Here is a 16,809-nt window from a genome sequence, read left to right on the forward strand (position 1 = left end):
TATATTGTGTTGTCCTCTATAGTTAAAATGTTTTAGATTTAATTACTAGTTTTTCATTTATATCTGTGATATTCTAGTTGTTTTACTGTCCTTTGTCGACAGCTATTTAGATTGATTACCTTGTTTACATCGCTATATGGCTGTAATACTGCCGATGCGATGTAATATTTTAACTCACCCACTCACTCAGTTCTTTAGACAAATATGAGTGGGAGAACAGGGCTATAGATGTTACAGACTTAAATGTTGTCATTCACATCGAGGTTTGATAGTTGTTTAGGATATGCGATATGTTATTATCCTATCCCTGTTTATTGGGTGTTAACCGACAACAACATTACAGTTTGCAAGATGTTTCGCATCCAGGCATTATACAATGCAGTTCTTGATTCATGATTCATGCATTCAATCAATAACTAAACAGCTCTAAAAATACTTGTGATCGGAACCTGCTTAAAGCTGCATTACTCACAAGCACTTTCATACAATGTTGTTTTACTTTTCAAAGTTCTTTTAAGTAAGCATTGATTTAGTATTTCAAGCAACGCTGCAGGTTATCTGGAGGTCTGGACGTATCAACGCATTACCGCCTTGAACAGATACCTCCGATCTTTCCTCTATTTCCACTATCCCATGGATAATTGGAGAAAATAATCATGCTAATTAAAAGATCGCACAAGCAATCGTACATACAATGTACTTGGATTAACCTTTCAATATTCCATAAAATCAAGCAGATATTCAATATCATAAATACACGACGTTTCTGGGTTACTAAGAAGCAGCCCAGAAACGTCGTGTTGTAAATAATAAAGAAGTTGTAAATCCATACCATACGTTGTTATGTTATCTTCCAACTTCTAAATGCCCATCAAGCATCTACATGTTGATCAGTTTACAGTGCAAACATTATGAAAGTTTAACCATGATTAAATATAGTAATTAGGATGTAGTCGTGTGGTATTTAATCAATAAGGAGATACACACGCGCGCGCACGCACGCACGCACACACGCACACACAATCAAATCACCAGGAAAAACCGGTAGCTGATGGTACAAACAAAAAGTAGGTCACTTAAGTCGCTACTCACTGTGTTAGTGAAAAAACAATCAATTAATCCTGCTTCGGTTGATTTCATCTTGAATAGCCCCAGCCCATACAAATGCAACAAAAAAACAAATAAACAAACACACGCACAAAACCCAATGCCAAAAAGGCTACACAGCGTGCAAGGTTCATATTGGATCTAACAACAGTTGTTTAATGTTGGAGAAATTCAGAAATATAGATATGGTCTTGAAAAACAAACAAGCATAGCCGGGGCATGTTTGGATCCATAATTACAGCATCCTGGCACGTTATACAAAGCGTAAGTATCTGATAATAGGAAATTTTGATAGAAATAGATCAATTCGTATATACTGAATTAGCCCCAGCGAGCTCGGAGATTCAGAACCAGTGAGAGTCCAGACTGGCTTCATTTTGCATTACAGAAGGGGTTGGGCCGAAAGTTTGGAGTATGAGACAGACTACTGGCATGTGTAAGGTCCCAACGATGCAGAGCGAATGCGTTTCTTACAAGGAGGGAAACGCATTTACAAACCCTAATTTCCTAGTAATATTAGCATTCGTATTTCGGAAAATAAATATATAGATCTGGGCAAGCAGAAGATGTCCTTCATTTGAAACACACTCTGCTGATCACAGCTGGTGGCTTCATAATATATGTTGGAACAATGCAGCTGACTACAGCTGACTTTGTAATGTTCACCTAGGTAAGGTCTATCAATATGTTAGAGCTGACGCTGTACTGTCGATGTTCATCAGCTGATAAAGATAATGATTCACGTGAGCCAATTCCATGATGCGAAAACTATTGTCAATTCATTCACTCTCTACTTGAAGGACAACGTAGTCATGTTACATACTGAAACCGGGAAAGGAACGACAGTTGGTCTTTTAAGATCAATCTGGACGAGGTCACTCACTACTGTCAATATGTATAGACGATTCAAGGTTTACCGCGTAAAATATAATTCTAAAGCGTCTGACCACGTATATACCAACGTCTGTGCGTGTATGGAACAGCTGATAGTAATTATATGCAACTTGCCAATTGGCTCTCTGAGGTACGACTTATGCAGACACCAGAGAAGATATTGGCGACATACATTCTATTGTCAATAATAGCATTTGGAATGATCTGCAATACATACCATGAGACTGACTAGTATGCATTTATTCATTAACCATTCTCACAGGTTCACAAATATGTTGGGTCAAAATTGATCTTCAGCAACCCATGTTGTAAGAGCGAACTAATGTGATCGGGTGGTCGTTCTCACTTACTTGTTTGATGCATACCATCGTATCCCACTTTAAGGGTTTCACGGCATACCAGTGCAATACTGACACTTATCAAAACATACCTCCTTCTGACATCAATTCAATTGTTGTTTCTGCCAGAATTTCAATAAACGCAAATTTGTATGATAGCTCAACAGTATCTTCGACATATTTAGTATTGTTGATACTTTTTTAAAGCTTAAAGCTGAAATTATCTTATATTTTGCTGATCTAAATACAAAGTATCAACCTTTGTTTCCTTGTAATGTTTTTTCATGAATACAATGCCAACCAAAGGTATATATGATCTTCAAATGATATAGCTGAATAAGAAAAACAAAATGTCGGAAAAATACCTTTAATATTTTCATATTTTCTCATCAAATACCCTTTCTATTAAAATTGACCTTTGACCTTACCAAAATATGTTTGCGATGAGCATGCATGTAAAATAATTGCCCACAATCTTAATCATGATCTGAACATTCCAAAACTATTTTTGTTATGAAAGTCAGTCAAACCAAATCAGAGTTATTAAATTAACCATCCAGTTATCGGTTAAAATATTGCCATAACTGACACGACATGTTGCACCTGCACGGTAGTCACGCACGGTAGTTGATGACAACCGGCATTCAATCAAAGCCAGATCATTTCTGATTGTGAAAAATCACATCGCATTCGGTCGCCGGAACTGCACCACATTTTCACCCTTTTGGGGGTCTGGCTTCTGGACCAATACATTTACCCATGTTTGTCGTAAGGGGCGACACACGGGATCGGGTGGTCAGGCTCACTGACTTGGTTCCCACATTACATCGTATTCCAAATGCGTAGATCGATGCTCATGCTGTTGATCACTGCATTGTCTGGTCCAGACTCGATTATTTACAAACCGCCGCCATATAGCTGGAATATTGCTGTGTGTGGCGTAAAACTAAACTCACTCAGCCACTCACCCATTATACATTTATTTGTGCAAGTGGGTATCTGTCCTCGATGTCAATGGTCATCTTTGAAATGCAATCTTGGACTTGTAACCTTGTCATCATTACCTGAAGTAATGAACGTAAGCCCAAATCTCATTGTTTCTTGAAAATAAAACAGTACTTGTTTGTTTCCCCGCCTGGCGCACTGATTAAGAAAATGCCCTCTGAGGATGGCAGCTAACGTGAACACATGTACAGCACTGGCAGTTCTGTGTAAACGCAAAAGTCAAACGAAATGGTAAAATGTCAAACATAATTGTCAAGGAAACAACTCGAGTTGTGCACTTTGCTGTTTAATTGGTCTTTCTGTGTGTACTGTTTAGGAAGACAAGGTGACCTTTAAGTGGGGTTAATGGGTCGTGTATCACTGTAACTCTTGGACTCGTTAGTGCGGAATTACCTTCAGTTGGGTTCCTGATAGTTCGGACACAGCGTAAGTTTAGTTACAGAATACATATTAGACTGTTTGTCTGTCAGGATCAACAAGATCGGTCGTGTAAATTGCTGCAACGGTCAAACTGTTGGAGCCGGACCATCAAGACGTTCAGCTGTTATTAAGCACTAAGGCAAACATGTTACGGACCATAGGAAATGTATCATGAAAATTGCAGTGACAAGTGTTCTGAATATAGATACATTTAGGACGGCTAACTGATGGTTTAATAGCCTTTCTAAAATTGGCGAGAAAATATTAAGCATACGACGTTATTGATGACAGATTTTTGTTTATTGAATAGAGAGACGTTTTGATGTAGGTAGATTCTTACACCGTCATCAGGGGCCAGGCGTTAACAGTGAAACACCGTCATCAAGGTACAGGCGTTAACAGTGAAACACCGTCATCAAGGGACAGGCGTTAACAGTGAAACACCGTCATCAAGGGACAGGCGTTAACAGTGAAACACCGTCATCAAGGTACAGGCGTTAACAGTAAAACACCGTCATCAAGGTAAGGGCGTTAACAGTGAAACACCGTCATCAAGGTACAGGCGTTAACAGTGAAACGATGTCGCACTTTTGTGCCTATTTTTCATAGTTTGTATATTCCAGATAGTCTCCAAATAAGCCAAATAAAACAACGTATACATAAGCATCTGACATTTCATATTTTCAACCATACCGTTGGACCAATATGTGTAAGGATTACTGGTTCAGAATGACGAGCACTGACAAATAGTATAGTCATTCTCACTGCTTTTCATGTGGTTGACTGGACCGTTCACATTGGCATATATTTCTTGACTGATTTGTTCAATTTCTCAGCGTCACCCTCTGGTTCAGACATCTGTCACACATCAACACGTGTGCTTATCGATAACACGCTCATGATCAGGTATAATCAGGCATACAACTTTCTATACAAAAATCAATAAACAGGCAATTTAACCTGAGTAGGCTTCCTGACCAATAGCTGTTGTTAACCGTTCGGAAACATTGATTTTGTATCACATAAGATATCATGTTTATTGTACATAGTTATATGATATACACACATGATTACCGTAAAGGACCCTTTGGTTGGTTTGAGTTAATGATATGAACCCCAATTATGTCCCACACAGCTGCGAGTGAGTGAGTGAGTTAACATTTAACGACACCTCGGCAATATTTCAGCCATATAGTGACGAGAAATGTTGGACATACACAGTAAATACAAGTAGGTAAATAACCAGTCATCGACGAATTGTAAAATAACTAGAGCATCACAGATATGGATATATAACTAGCATGGAAAGCTAAAACATTTTAACTAAAGCAGACAATACAATATAAATCACGGGCTATAGATCGTCAACAACTGAACATAGCTGCGAAGTAAGAAGCAGATCACATATAGTTGAAATGACGATATCCACATAGCGATGAAGCAGTCACACAGATGCTACATGTGAGCAACAACAACATGACAGCATGTGGGCACCATGCAGTAACAAACACGTATGCGTTGTTGTCTACTCGGTTCTACAACACTGGCTGTTTATACATGGCATGTCAGCAGATTACAACACCTAGTGCAGTGTATTACTGATGGCTTGACAGAATGACAAACGCACCAATGTCACATCTTCCTCTTGACGTATATGTACTAATGTTGTAACAAGATCCACCTGATTGTTGCACTGCCGTTATAATGGTGCTTTCAGGCTGGGCATTTGAGAAATGTTTACAAAGAATATTTCATATTTCATGATTTCTTAATATAGCTTCTGAATAAATCTAAACTATTCTGGTATCAACTATGCCGCTGATTTGTCATTAAACATAATAACAATTAATGAATGTACGTTAATAGATTCTCAGATTCCAGGTTAAAGGTTCCATAAAAACAACAGATGGTTACCGACAATTTCATGTTTTTATAGGTTTGTGTAAGAAGTAAAAGTTCAGAATGCAGGTAAATTGCTTCACAGCACAGTAGTCAGTGCACATCATTCTGAACTAGTAATTGTAAAACATATTGGTCCAGCGATATAGTGGAAAACATGAATGTCAGATACGTAATTTGTTTTATTTGGCTTTATTTTAAGAACATTTCCAACATTAGCAATATTCCAACAATATCACGTTTCGTTTAGTATTATTCCAGCAATATCACGGCCGCCCTACACTAGAGTCAGAAGTCTAGGTTACGTACACTGCAAACAAGTATCCTCGAGTCATCTTTTTCGTTCAACATCTGTTTTCGGTCGGCCTTTTTGCGTGTTCATTTCTCGCGGTTATTAGCGAGATATTACGTCACCAGACCGGTTATTTTTAGCCGGAGGTCGACTGCTTCAGCTCTGACTAACAACATGCTTCGTGTGAAAGTAAGGTACATGATTGCAAACACATGTAAATGTTACGTTTTAGAACCTAGTTTACTTATGCATAAATTTTCATGTAATCAAAATGCTATATCTAAAATATTGTCAGCTCCAACCTTTTCAGTATAGTGTCGTCTGCTTGTTTATGGTATGACGTATCATTATCACAATACATATCACGTGGCGTTGCCGTCGTAAAAAAATATTTGGAAACTGGATAGGGTCATCTCTTATTACGATTTTCCAAAATACTCATTTAATTTTCGAAACTGCAATGAATATTTCTGTGTCATGGGCCCAGTGTACTCATCCTGCATGCCGTTATTGGGTCCACCTCAAGCTGTGCACCTCCGTATGTGTAGTGAGAACTTCTGATGAGTTTTGGTGCCCTTGTCAGCGCGAACTGCAGGAGTGAAACATGCCTGGACATGTGATGTAACTAGCAAAGTCTTATCATGATTAACTTTGATATGAAATTATTACGACCATAGTTTCTAATAATTATTATTGGAACTATTACAAATATTCTTTTTGGACTTGATGTTTATCAACTTTATATTATAAAAATATCAGCATAGCACGATTAGATTTTTGTTTTACGGAGAACCAATGAAGTGAACGAAAACAGATGACGTCACTTCCGCATTCACGATCTTTGCGTAGCGAACTATCAGGCCTGCTGTGCGGGTGAAACACGAGGTCAATCCGTCAGATATTTGAAAACCATAAATAAATAACAAACAAACGAGGTAGGTTTGTGTATTATCGATTTATTCATATTTTATTTCGGTCGACAATCCTTACATGACCGAAAACCGAATACAGAAGGATACATGTTCCCAAGAGTGATGCTCGTACGCCTATGTTAAGGGATGAAAGATACGATCTCCTTACCGCTAAGATCGCTTTTGTGATGTAACCGGGCCCAGGATCCTGGTTACGGTGACCTCACAAAGTACAGGGCTCAGGACGCAGACACACCGGGGTCGCCACACAAAGAACTCCTGAATACCACTGAAGACGAAAACTCGACTAAATCTGGATAGTCAACAATACAAAAGGACGACTCATAACACGTTTTGTGCATCTGAAAACATGATTTCTACAACCACTCGTATTCCCATGTTTCTGACTGCGAAATAAGGTTCATTTTGGCATGTCTTAGAATAAATGAAATCGCTGGCCTCATCCAAAAGTACTATCTAATACACAAAAAGAAAAACATGACTTTCTGACAAAGAAAAAAAAGCTGTAAAGATTTGGTCATTTTCGGACCGAAATGTTAGGGACGTGCCAGAGTCGTTAATGCTTCCTTTGAACAGATCATGTTTGCATTGATTGACCACCTCCATCACGCCTACTGAACACTTGTGAAACGAGCTATAGATCGCCATTCCCGACGCCGTGTCCTTCTCACAACTCGACAGGAACTCGGCAAAGCTCTTCCTAAAGAGAGGAACAGTCATGCCTTGGCAACGATCCAGACACTGGTAGCATGGGACGATGGTGCCAGGCCGTGATCGCATCACGTGGATCATATATGGGCTTCAAAAGGATATTTGTTCAATAAAATTATCTTCATGCAACAACTTGACGTAAATACATTTCAAAATGATGACCCTGAGCAAACGTATAGTAATATATTTGTTAGTGGAATTCGGAATCTGAACAGAAGGCGCTTACTGTGTATATATTGGCCATAGTCAAAAGGTTACGAGGCCACTGACCCATTGCAAAATGAAAATAACAAAGGCAAAACAGAATTGTAATAAAATCTCCGACTGTGACGTTCCCAGTTTAATGGTCCTGAAGACTGATATCCAGATAAAGGAATCGTTGGTAAATAGACAAAGTAATATCGCTTAAACTTTACTGACATGAAGCAGCTTAGCATTGCTAATATTATATTTTCCATTATTTTGACTCACCACGTGTTGTTGAAATATGTACCTATGTCAGTGATACAAATGTTGTCAGTGTCTAAGATACTATAAATACCTGATGAAAACAACTGTAGCGTTAAACAGCAAGCTACATGTATGGACAATTTTCTGGGTTTCATCTTTTCATTGTTTGGTACAGCGTTTCAGGGCTTGTTCTGGCCCCATCATCAGGTAGAGCTAAAGAATAGTAACTGTTAACTCTGCCCGTGATGTCACAATGCTTATGACGTCACAATGCTATGGCGACGCAATACATGTGGAGGTCATAATGGAGGTCATAATGGATAGAGCTAACAGGGCTAATATTAATACATGTTATCATGAATATATAAAAATATTGTTTACTGCAAAATCATTGGAACAATCAACACCCTAGAATTACGTTTACGATGGAAACAGAGCAGCAGAACAAACTCCCTTTCTTGGACATCGCCATTGACAACTCAAACAACCAGCTCACCACGTCGGTCTATCGCAAACCTACCTACACAGACCAATATATTCAACACCTCTCACACCACCATCCCCAAATCAAGAGAGCAATTGCTGCCACACTTGCGAGACGCACAAACACAATCTGTAGCCCTGACCTACTGCAACAAGAAGTAGACCACCTGAAGACAACATTCATCAAATACAATGGTTGTCCTAAGAACCTTGTAGAAACCACTATAAAGAAAACACTACAAGATCAAGTTCAGCGTCCTCCGAAACCTGAACCATCTCTCATCCGCATCAATACCCCATATGTTGGGCCCATCAGCCAACAGACACAACCTTCTCGTCTGGCAAAACCCGCAAAACTTTGTTACGTGCAAATAGTAAGGGGTGGAATCAGGCAATCTCCAACCCAAGAGGCTGTGTACATAAACTAAAATGTGACTGTGGTGACATCTACATTGGTGAGACAGGCAGACCAGTAGCTACACGTGTGAAAGAACACAAAACTTCAGTCGAAAAATCGGATCTGAAATCTGCAGTTTCTCAACACATTATGAATAATCCCAATCATGAAATTGACTGGGAAACTGAAGTCCTCGCAAAAAACATTAGTGACTGGCGAAAACGTAAGTTGATTGAAACTATCTTCATCAAACGTATAAAACCAGCAATAAACAGGGATCAGGGTGTGTACCCGGATGCATGGTTGATAAAACAATAGACAATAACCCACTGTTCCCACGGTTAAACCATGATTTCTATGTATACACTGCAATTAGTTTACATTCTATACATTTATAAATAAGTATCTGTACATTACTAAGTTAATCAGCAATTTTGTATAATAAGTATCTGTACATTTCTAAGTTAATCCAATAATTTTGAATGTGTTACTCTGTGAACAAATGTGAATGTACAACGGGAAGAGTTCTATGGAATACAACGTCTTTATTATTAATGTGAGAGCCGTTTCGGTGTAGCTGCTAACACCAGAAGTTGTATGTCCCCTATCCCCTTGTTCATCACACCAAGTTGTAAATGCAACTCAAGGAAGTTACATGCAAATGTTTCGTCAGAATATAATACATGAAAACGGATAGGATGTATATGGAAATATAGAGTTTCTCTGTGGTTCATAGTATTCAAAGATACATTTGAACATTTCCAAGTGTAATAGCCTGAAAGACAGGATTTCAAATATCTCGGGGTCGAGATTTAAACAAAATGGAAACCAAATCGCTTCGGGGACCTGTACAGTGCGGTGGGAGCTAGGAGGTCTATTAATCCTATTATACAGCTGCGGTGGGAGAGCTATGTTAAATTTCTGAACATGCACTCTGATGTCTTTGTTGCCACTGGGACGTTCACATCCGTGTGTGTTTTGATATAATGTCCAGGTATTTGAAAATTCAATAGGGTGCCCAAATCAATATGTAGGGTGTCCAGCAACTCAGCGAGTTCTTGTGAACATGGATTATACCACACAGTAACGATTTCATTTGAGACAGCTGTTTCAGGTAATGTTGATTACTTGCACCGGCCATATTGATTTCACACACAGGTCGACTGTGAGGATTGGCTGCGCAGATTTGTTAAATGTTGACAGACCAGTAGAAATCTTTACTTGAGTGGGCTGCCTTCTATCAAACCGGTTACAGAATAACCCGATCTATTCCTCATTGACTAACCGCCATGTTAGTTCATACATATAATCCTGTACAGATGAAAAGAACATCACTTTTCCGGCTATGTGGCGGCGATCTGTAAAAGAATGTAGACCAGTCAATCAAGTGATTGAGACCATGACCATCGATGTATGCAAGTGGGATACAATGACAGCATCAACCAAGTCAGGGAGTCCGACCATCCGATCCGTTAGTCGCTCTAACAAGCATGGGTTGCTATTATTACGACGTTATTCAATAAAGTATGTGTAGATTTTACTTGTAAATTATCACAAACTGAAAAGTGCAATCGGATGTGAATGAGTTCATAAATATATCAAAACATTTTATATTATGTAAGAGACAGCCGCAAGCTCTGTTTATCTTGAGAAACAATGTGTACGTGGCCAGCTTGGCAACGGTAGATTTCACCTGGGTTGTTGTTTACCAATATTAGTACTTGGTCGATAATTGCCATAATATCGCAATTTATTTTCACATACATACATAACTATACTTTTAAAAAAAGAAACGCATAAGCCACATTTAGGAGAATTAATTGCGTTGGTTTAAGAGCAATTGCTTGATGTAATTTCAATGGTAAATGCTATCCGATACAGGGATGAAATTCTCCAGTTGTAAGGCTGTTCGCAAGTGCCGTTGCACCAGACTTTATTCTGATGAACGATAACGCTCGTCATCATCGTGCTCGTGTGGTTGAGGGGTACCTGCAAAGGGAAACTATCGAGCGAATGGTGTGGACTGACCTCTCATCGGACCTGAATCCAATGGAACATGTATGGGACCAACTCCAGCACCGACTTTCACAGCTTTCAAACCAACCACAGACTCTGGATGATCTTGAGAACGCACTGAGACAGGAATGGAATAATCTCACACAAAAGACCATTGTCGATCTCATCATGAGTATGGTCATACCCTGTATTGATGAGACTTTACATCGGATTTGCACATGTTCTTTAATGTTAAATTCATCTTGTGTATCAGATTTTTTCACGCCACTCTGCGACATGCTGTTTTGTGCAATATGGCTAAAGAATCACTGAATGGAATCGACATTTCTCATTAAAATATTGATGAAAAATGTTATCAGCGTTGATGTTTCAGATTCTCTTCAATGTATGCGCGAATGTAAATTTGGAATCACGGAAACAACCCATGATCCCTAATTTATTTTGTACAGTATATTTGTTACCCGGTATGACACCTTCAGATACAGAGCACACCCACCAGCAGCTGCATCTATTAGTACATGATCTACTTGCCGACGGCTCCTTGTCATGTCTGACAATATGTCTTCGTCATTGCTACGACGTGAACGATGTGGATCCTGGTGGTATGACGATGCTTCTACATCTTGCCTACAAGAAAGGCATCTCCAGTGTAGTAGATTACAAAGAGAAACTTTCTTGTTTCACTGGCAGCAGATGTGAATAAAGAAGGAAAACGTAGCTGGACTCTTGCCGTTCGTCATTATCGTTCATCATCGGACATGTCCTTCACGGATGCCTTGCTGTGGTGGGAGCGCATTTATTTTCGTATGATGCTTAAAGGCACTATTTCACACCACGCTATCAGCCTTCGGGGAAGCTACCATATAATCTATTCCAGAAAGCAATTACGTATTAGAGAACAACATTAAATTGAATTAATGCAACGTTGCATTAAATCGACTCTCGTGTCCTCTACCACCCGAACCTAATTTCAAGCGAACCTCATAGAGTTATGTCCCCCCGGAGCGCTCTTTACGAATATCCCATAACTCCTTTTGGAGACAGACTTCAGTCCGAGAACAAAATGGCCTAATATATGGAGCAAAAACATGAGCGCAGCGTCTGATTTAAACCAGTTAAGCAAACACCGACAACACGGCGTGCAATAGTTTTCGATGTAGGGAGCAATTGTTTCGAAGGCGACCAGCTTCCAAACAAAGAACACTTGCCATATATGGAATGTATTCTCTGTTTGGAATCTGTTCGCCTCGAAGTTTCAGTTATCGATTTCAGGCAAGTCGTAATGGATAATAAGTCTTTTTCTGCATCAATAGGAAGCTAAAGTGAGTGCATATGCCCGAAATATGTATGACATAGGCCTAAATATTGTCGAAAATGTGTGAAATTGTGCCTTTAATCGCAGATTGTATTAATTCTTCACAATTCTTCATTTCAGTTGGTTTTAATGTCGTTTTAAACAATATGTCATCCTTTTCATGGCGCGTGGTGTTAATGGGTGCAGAAATAACACATTGATGAGTGAGTGAGTGAGTGAGTTTAGTTTTAGGCCACACTCAGCAATATTCCAGCTATATGGCGACGGTCTGTAAATAATCCAGACAATCTAGTGATCAACAGCATGAGCATCGATCTGCGCAATTTGGATACGATGACATGTGTCAACCAAGTCAGCGAGCCTGACCACCCGATCCCGTACGTCGCCTCCTACGACAAGCATGGGTTACTGAAGGTTCATTCTAGCCCGGACCTTCACGGGTTAAACATTGATGAAGCTCTTTGCCATTGAGTACCGTGTTGAAACCCATGGCAGGGTAGGAAGCTGACAAACCTAGGAACATAACCAGGGTGACTCTCTGAACCCAAGATCAAAGTTCTCTGGTGCACCCAAGGGAAACATCTCTTGACAGGGAATTACGAAGCATGTACGTCTCACCCATATGACACGTTATGTTCAAAGTGACATTTATAGCCGTGTGACACATTCAGTGAAACAGGTATTGAGTACAATGAGTTTATTTACACGCAGTGTTGTCTAATGGATCTGGATGAGTAGGTCAGCCTGTCTATGCCACTGCAAAAAGGAAAAAAAGAAATATTCAGGTATAAGGTATTTGATTGTGCATGTAAGAATTATTATTTTATTTGAAATGTAGATGGAACTTTTGGTGAAGATATAAAAAGTATATTCAGATGCATACACAGAGACTCAGACGCATAAACAGACGACAAACATCACAAGGGAGATAAGTGAGGTGACTTTTGGGCGCAATAAGATCGACCAGAAAGTACGTGAGGTTACTGTTCATTCTAAAACCATCTATGTTCATTTCTATTGTCTCATGTCAATGAAGCAATGATAAAAATGTTTTATAAATAACCACTGATAAAGGATGTGATGCGGTGATGCGTTACTTGCCTATTTCAGTCTTGTAATGGAAGGCGAAGCCAAGACCGGTGACGCTGTAATCACTGGTGAATGTCAGGGCGAGGAGTGGCTCGGCGCTTGTGTCTGGGGGATGGAAATCGTCAGCGGATAACATTCAAAAGACGTCATACATTTGAGTCTATGATAAAATATACAAATCACTGTCACATATAATCTTATTCTTGTTTAATCGTTTGATCGTTTGATGTAAAGTATGGATATCTCAATTGGATATCAGACACGTGGACAGTTGTACATGTGTTCCTGTGGTGAGTTTTGTACATAATAACGTATATACCCCTACAATGTGCTTACATTGCTTCACGAAGGGACCTCTGTTGTTTCCACAGAGTCTGTCGACGGTGTTGTTACCAAGACTCACAGAGAGGCTGTCATAAGGACAGTTTCTTGCATATTCAACATCAAAACGCGTAAAGCTGATTGTGGTGACGTGGGGTAAAGCAGGAGAACGGAGATTAATCCGGCACTCGTCGTTGTTAGCGTAGAAACCATCAGTATCGGTTGCCAGTTCTATTGTGCCTTCAAGAGCATTGGTATCGTAGTTGCAGGCTGCAAAGGGAATTTGCATCACAATACAGACGTTTGTATCGGTCTCTCCGGAACAATGAAATGAAAACCTTCCTAAAAGGCAACTTTGCAGGCAAATCTATGCCTTGTCCCTTGTTTTCCCTTGTGCAAGACCAGATGAAGGTTACTTAGCACATGTAATCCGACAACGGACAGGCAGGACCATGTTAAAGACTTTGTGTCCTCGAAAAAATACCACATGAAAAGTCAATACCTTCAGGGAAGTATTTACAAAGTACAAGTGTGGGTCATATGTCCAGAAATCGTTGTGAAATTGTAAATAATTGTAGAAGTCGAAATACGTTTCAATGTCCACGGAAGTCAAAGTGGAATTCTGGAACCATATAATTTCGAGCTTTCACAAAGAATTTCTCCCTAATTAAAGTTCAAAGGAAAACTTATTTCTCTATTGCTGGAACATGCAAAAACATATGGATTTAGAAATCATTATATAGAGGAAGGCTTCAGCACCCCAATGTCTATTTTCTCCCTTATTCTTAATTCTGTTGCTGAAAGAAATGCTTCTACATGTAATATAAGGCGTGAACAAATGGGTTTAGAAGATCTGCTGAATAGCCACATGTGTCCAGCAAAGGTCCATATATATATAAACAATGAATCTTCTGAACAGCAACAGCATATTAAGATGACTATAAACTACTCTTCACGTTGCTGTAGGGAACCGTTTCGTCGAAAGGTGAGATTGTCATGTTACCTTGTGTTATGGTCCTGTTGCCTGTCGCGACGGTGGTGTTGCCTGGTGCGACGGTGGTGTTGCCTGATGCGAAGGTGGTGTTGCCTGGTGCGACGGTCGTGTTGCCTGATGCAATGGTGGTGTTGTCTGGTGCGACCGTCGTGTTTCCTGGTGCGAAGGTTGTGTTGCCTGGTGCGACAGTTGCATTGCCAGGTGCGACGGTCGTGTTGCCTGGTGCGACGGTCGTGTTGCCTGGTGCAGCGGTCGTGTTGCCAGGTGCGACGGTGGTGTTGCCAGGTGCGACGGTGGTGTTGCCTGGTGCGACGGTCGTGTTGCCTGGTGCGAAGGTTGTGTTGCCTGGTGCGACGGTCGTGTTTCCTGGTGCGAAGGTTGTGTTGCCTGGTGCGACAGTTGCATTGCCAGGTGCGACGGTCATGTTGCCTGGTGCAGCGGTCGTGTTGCCTGGTGCGAAGGTGGTGTTGCCTGGTGCGAAGGTGGTGTTTCCTGGTGCGTCGGTCGTGTTGCCTGGTGCGACGGTCGTGTTGCCGGGTACAACAGTTGTGTTGCCTGGTGCGACGGTCGTGTAGCTTGGTGCGGCGGTCCTGCTGCATGGAGACACGGTCATGTTGCCCGTTGGAACTGTAAGGAGATGTAACATTTTCTGTAGCAAACGCAAATTTAAAGAAACGATGGAAATAAAGCACTTAAATTGTAGATGCAGACAGCTTATAAATCATTTAGCAGAGAAGAAATATTTACGAGTTCCATTGGGAGAGGATGTTGCGTTGTTGTAGGGTAGAGTGAAGTTCAGTGTTGGCGATGTTGTCTCGTTGTAGGACGGGAAGGCGGTGGTGAAGTTCATTGAAGGCGAGTCTGTAACGTTTCAGGACGGGTAAGCGGTGATGGCGTTTAATGCCGATAAAGAAGTGTATTGTATCGATGAGAACAAAAATATTATATGATTTCGCATCCAGAAACAGGTAGAACTGGGAATCTTTATTTATACTAATGAAACAAACACTATATACACACCTGGGTATATGTAATAGTAGACATTGATGCCACCGCGAACTACAGAGCTGTCACTATGGAAACACAGTTGGAAGCTGCCCGTACTGTTGACTGTGAAAACAGCATGGCACAGTCATGCATTATAATGTAAGTTGCTGATTCCAATACATAATACCACATATCTAGTTACACTGGATGTTGCTCTGGTCAGTTTTTCAGGACATAATGACTTGTCTGTGCATGGTGTCTGTTGGAATTATATTTTATATATAAACTAGGACTTTGTTTTAGGCTTTGTGAAGGTACTTAGACGGATTAGTATTGTGTTTTTGAATACTTGAAGACACAGATACGTCATGGTTGTCACATCGATTTTAACACTTTGCAAGATAAAAGGATAATATAAGCTTCCTTACAAAATCTTGTGTATCCAGGATTCTTTGTGCCACAGTCGATCTCGGTATTACCGTTGCTTGTTCTGTAGGTAATGGAGTCATAACTGCATCGAGGACCATTCTCAATATCAAAGACATTAAACTCCAGTTCGACCGTGAAAGAACCACCGAAAAAAGGACGCAACTCAAAGCAGCAGTCTTCGTTATTTTGGTACTGACCAAAGCCAATATCTATCGCTCCAACGTCATCTTGAATGAAGCCCCCATCGCATCCTAAATATCATAGAAGATTTCATGAATAGAACATAATGTCATTATTATCATTATTACCAATATGTGTCCTGGTTTGGACAGAGATCTTAGTTCACGTGCAACTATACCCAGACGTACTTCATTAGTCATTTGATAAAATCATATCCTTTGTATGAATTTGTTTCTGTGACATACCATCATTGAAATGTGGAAGCCAAAGTCGATTATAAAATGATATTACTCTTAACTGTTCTACAGATATAGCTTTTAACTAATGTTTCATCTGCTTCTCTGCATTTGAAGTTTTAATTGCCGCTTCCGACCATCTGATGCCATACAGTGTTCTTGTACCTCCTGCATAAGGTATATTTTCACCCGATCAGCTTTATGCTATGATATAACAGTTTGGAATATATACACTTATGGAGGCGTTTGATTGATATACTCACTGCCTCCAGCTTGTCTCTTGAACCTGGCCTTCTCCTTCTGTTGGAGAAGAA

At 40.1% G+C, this 16,809-nt stretch overlaps 2 protein-coding genes across 2 annotated transcripts; one reads left to right on the plus strand and one right to left on the minus strand.

The window, feature by feature from the left end:
* The first annotated feature begins 8,473 nt into the window (after positions 1-8,473).
* Positions 8,474-8,959, plus strand: LOC124258017. The gene has a single exon (XM_046692095.1). It carries the CDS (start codon positions 8,474-8,476, stop codon positions 8,957-8,959), a length of 486 nt encoding a protein of 161 aa, XP_046548051.1.
* Positions 8,960-12,943: 3,984 nt separating this feature from the next.
* LOC124258028 (autotransporter adhesin BpaC-like) lies at positions 12,944-15,515 on the minus strand. The gene is made up of 5 exons (XM_046692106.1): positions 15,411-15,515; positions 14,673-15,290; positions 13,685-13,939; positions 13,361-13,453; positions 12,944-13,015 (listed from the first exon to the last, which is right to left on the minus strand). The coding sequence occupies exons 1-5, from the start codon at positions 15,511-15,513 to the stop codon at positions 13,008-13,010; spliced, it is 1,077 nt and encodes a 358-aa protein (XP_046548062.1). The 5' UTR covers positions 15,514-15,515; the 3' UTR covers positions 12,944-13,007.
* Positions 15,516-16,809: the final 1,294 nt, after the last annotated feature.

The sequence above is a fragment of the Haliotis rubra genome, unplaced genomic scaffold (genome assembly GCF_003918875.1).
Source record: "Haliotis rubra isolate DU_JTF1 unplaced genomic scaffold, ASM391887v1 Scf117, whole genome shotgun sequence".
Lineage (NCBI taxonomy): Eukaryota > Metazoa > Mollusca > Gastropoda > Lepetellida > Haliotidae > Haliotis > Haliotis rubra.

What these genes read in the sequence shown, in the direction of transcription:
- LOC124258017 (XM_046692095.1), top strand. Translation starts at nt 8,474, where the DNA reads ATGGAAACAGAGCAGCAGAACAAACTCCCTTTCTTGGACATCGCCATT.
- LOC124258028 (XM_046692106.1), bottom strand. Translation starts at nt 15,513, where the DNA reads ATGAACTTCACCACCGCCTTCCCGTCCTACAACGAGACAACATCGCCA. An exon ending in ATCCTCTCCCAATGGAACTC is followed by an intron (nt 15,291 to 15,410) that starts GTAAATATTTCT and finishes ATCTCCTTACAG; the next exon opens with TTCCAACGGGCAACATGACC. An exon ending in AGGTCCCTTCGTGAAGCAAT is followed by an intron (nt 13,454 to 13,684) that starts GTAAGCACATTG and finishes TCCATCCCCCAG; the next exon opens with ACACAAGCGCCGAGCCACTC.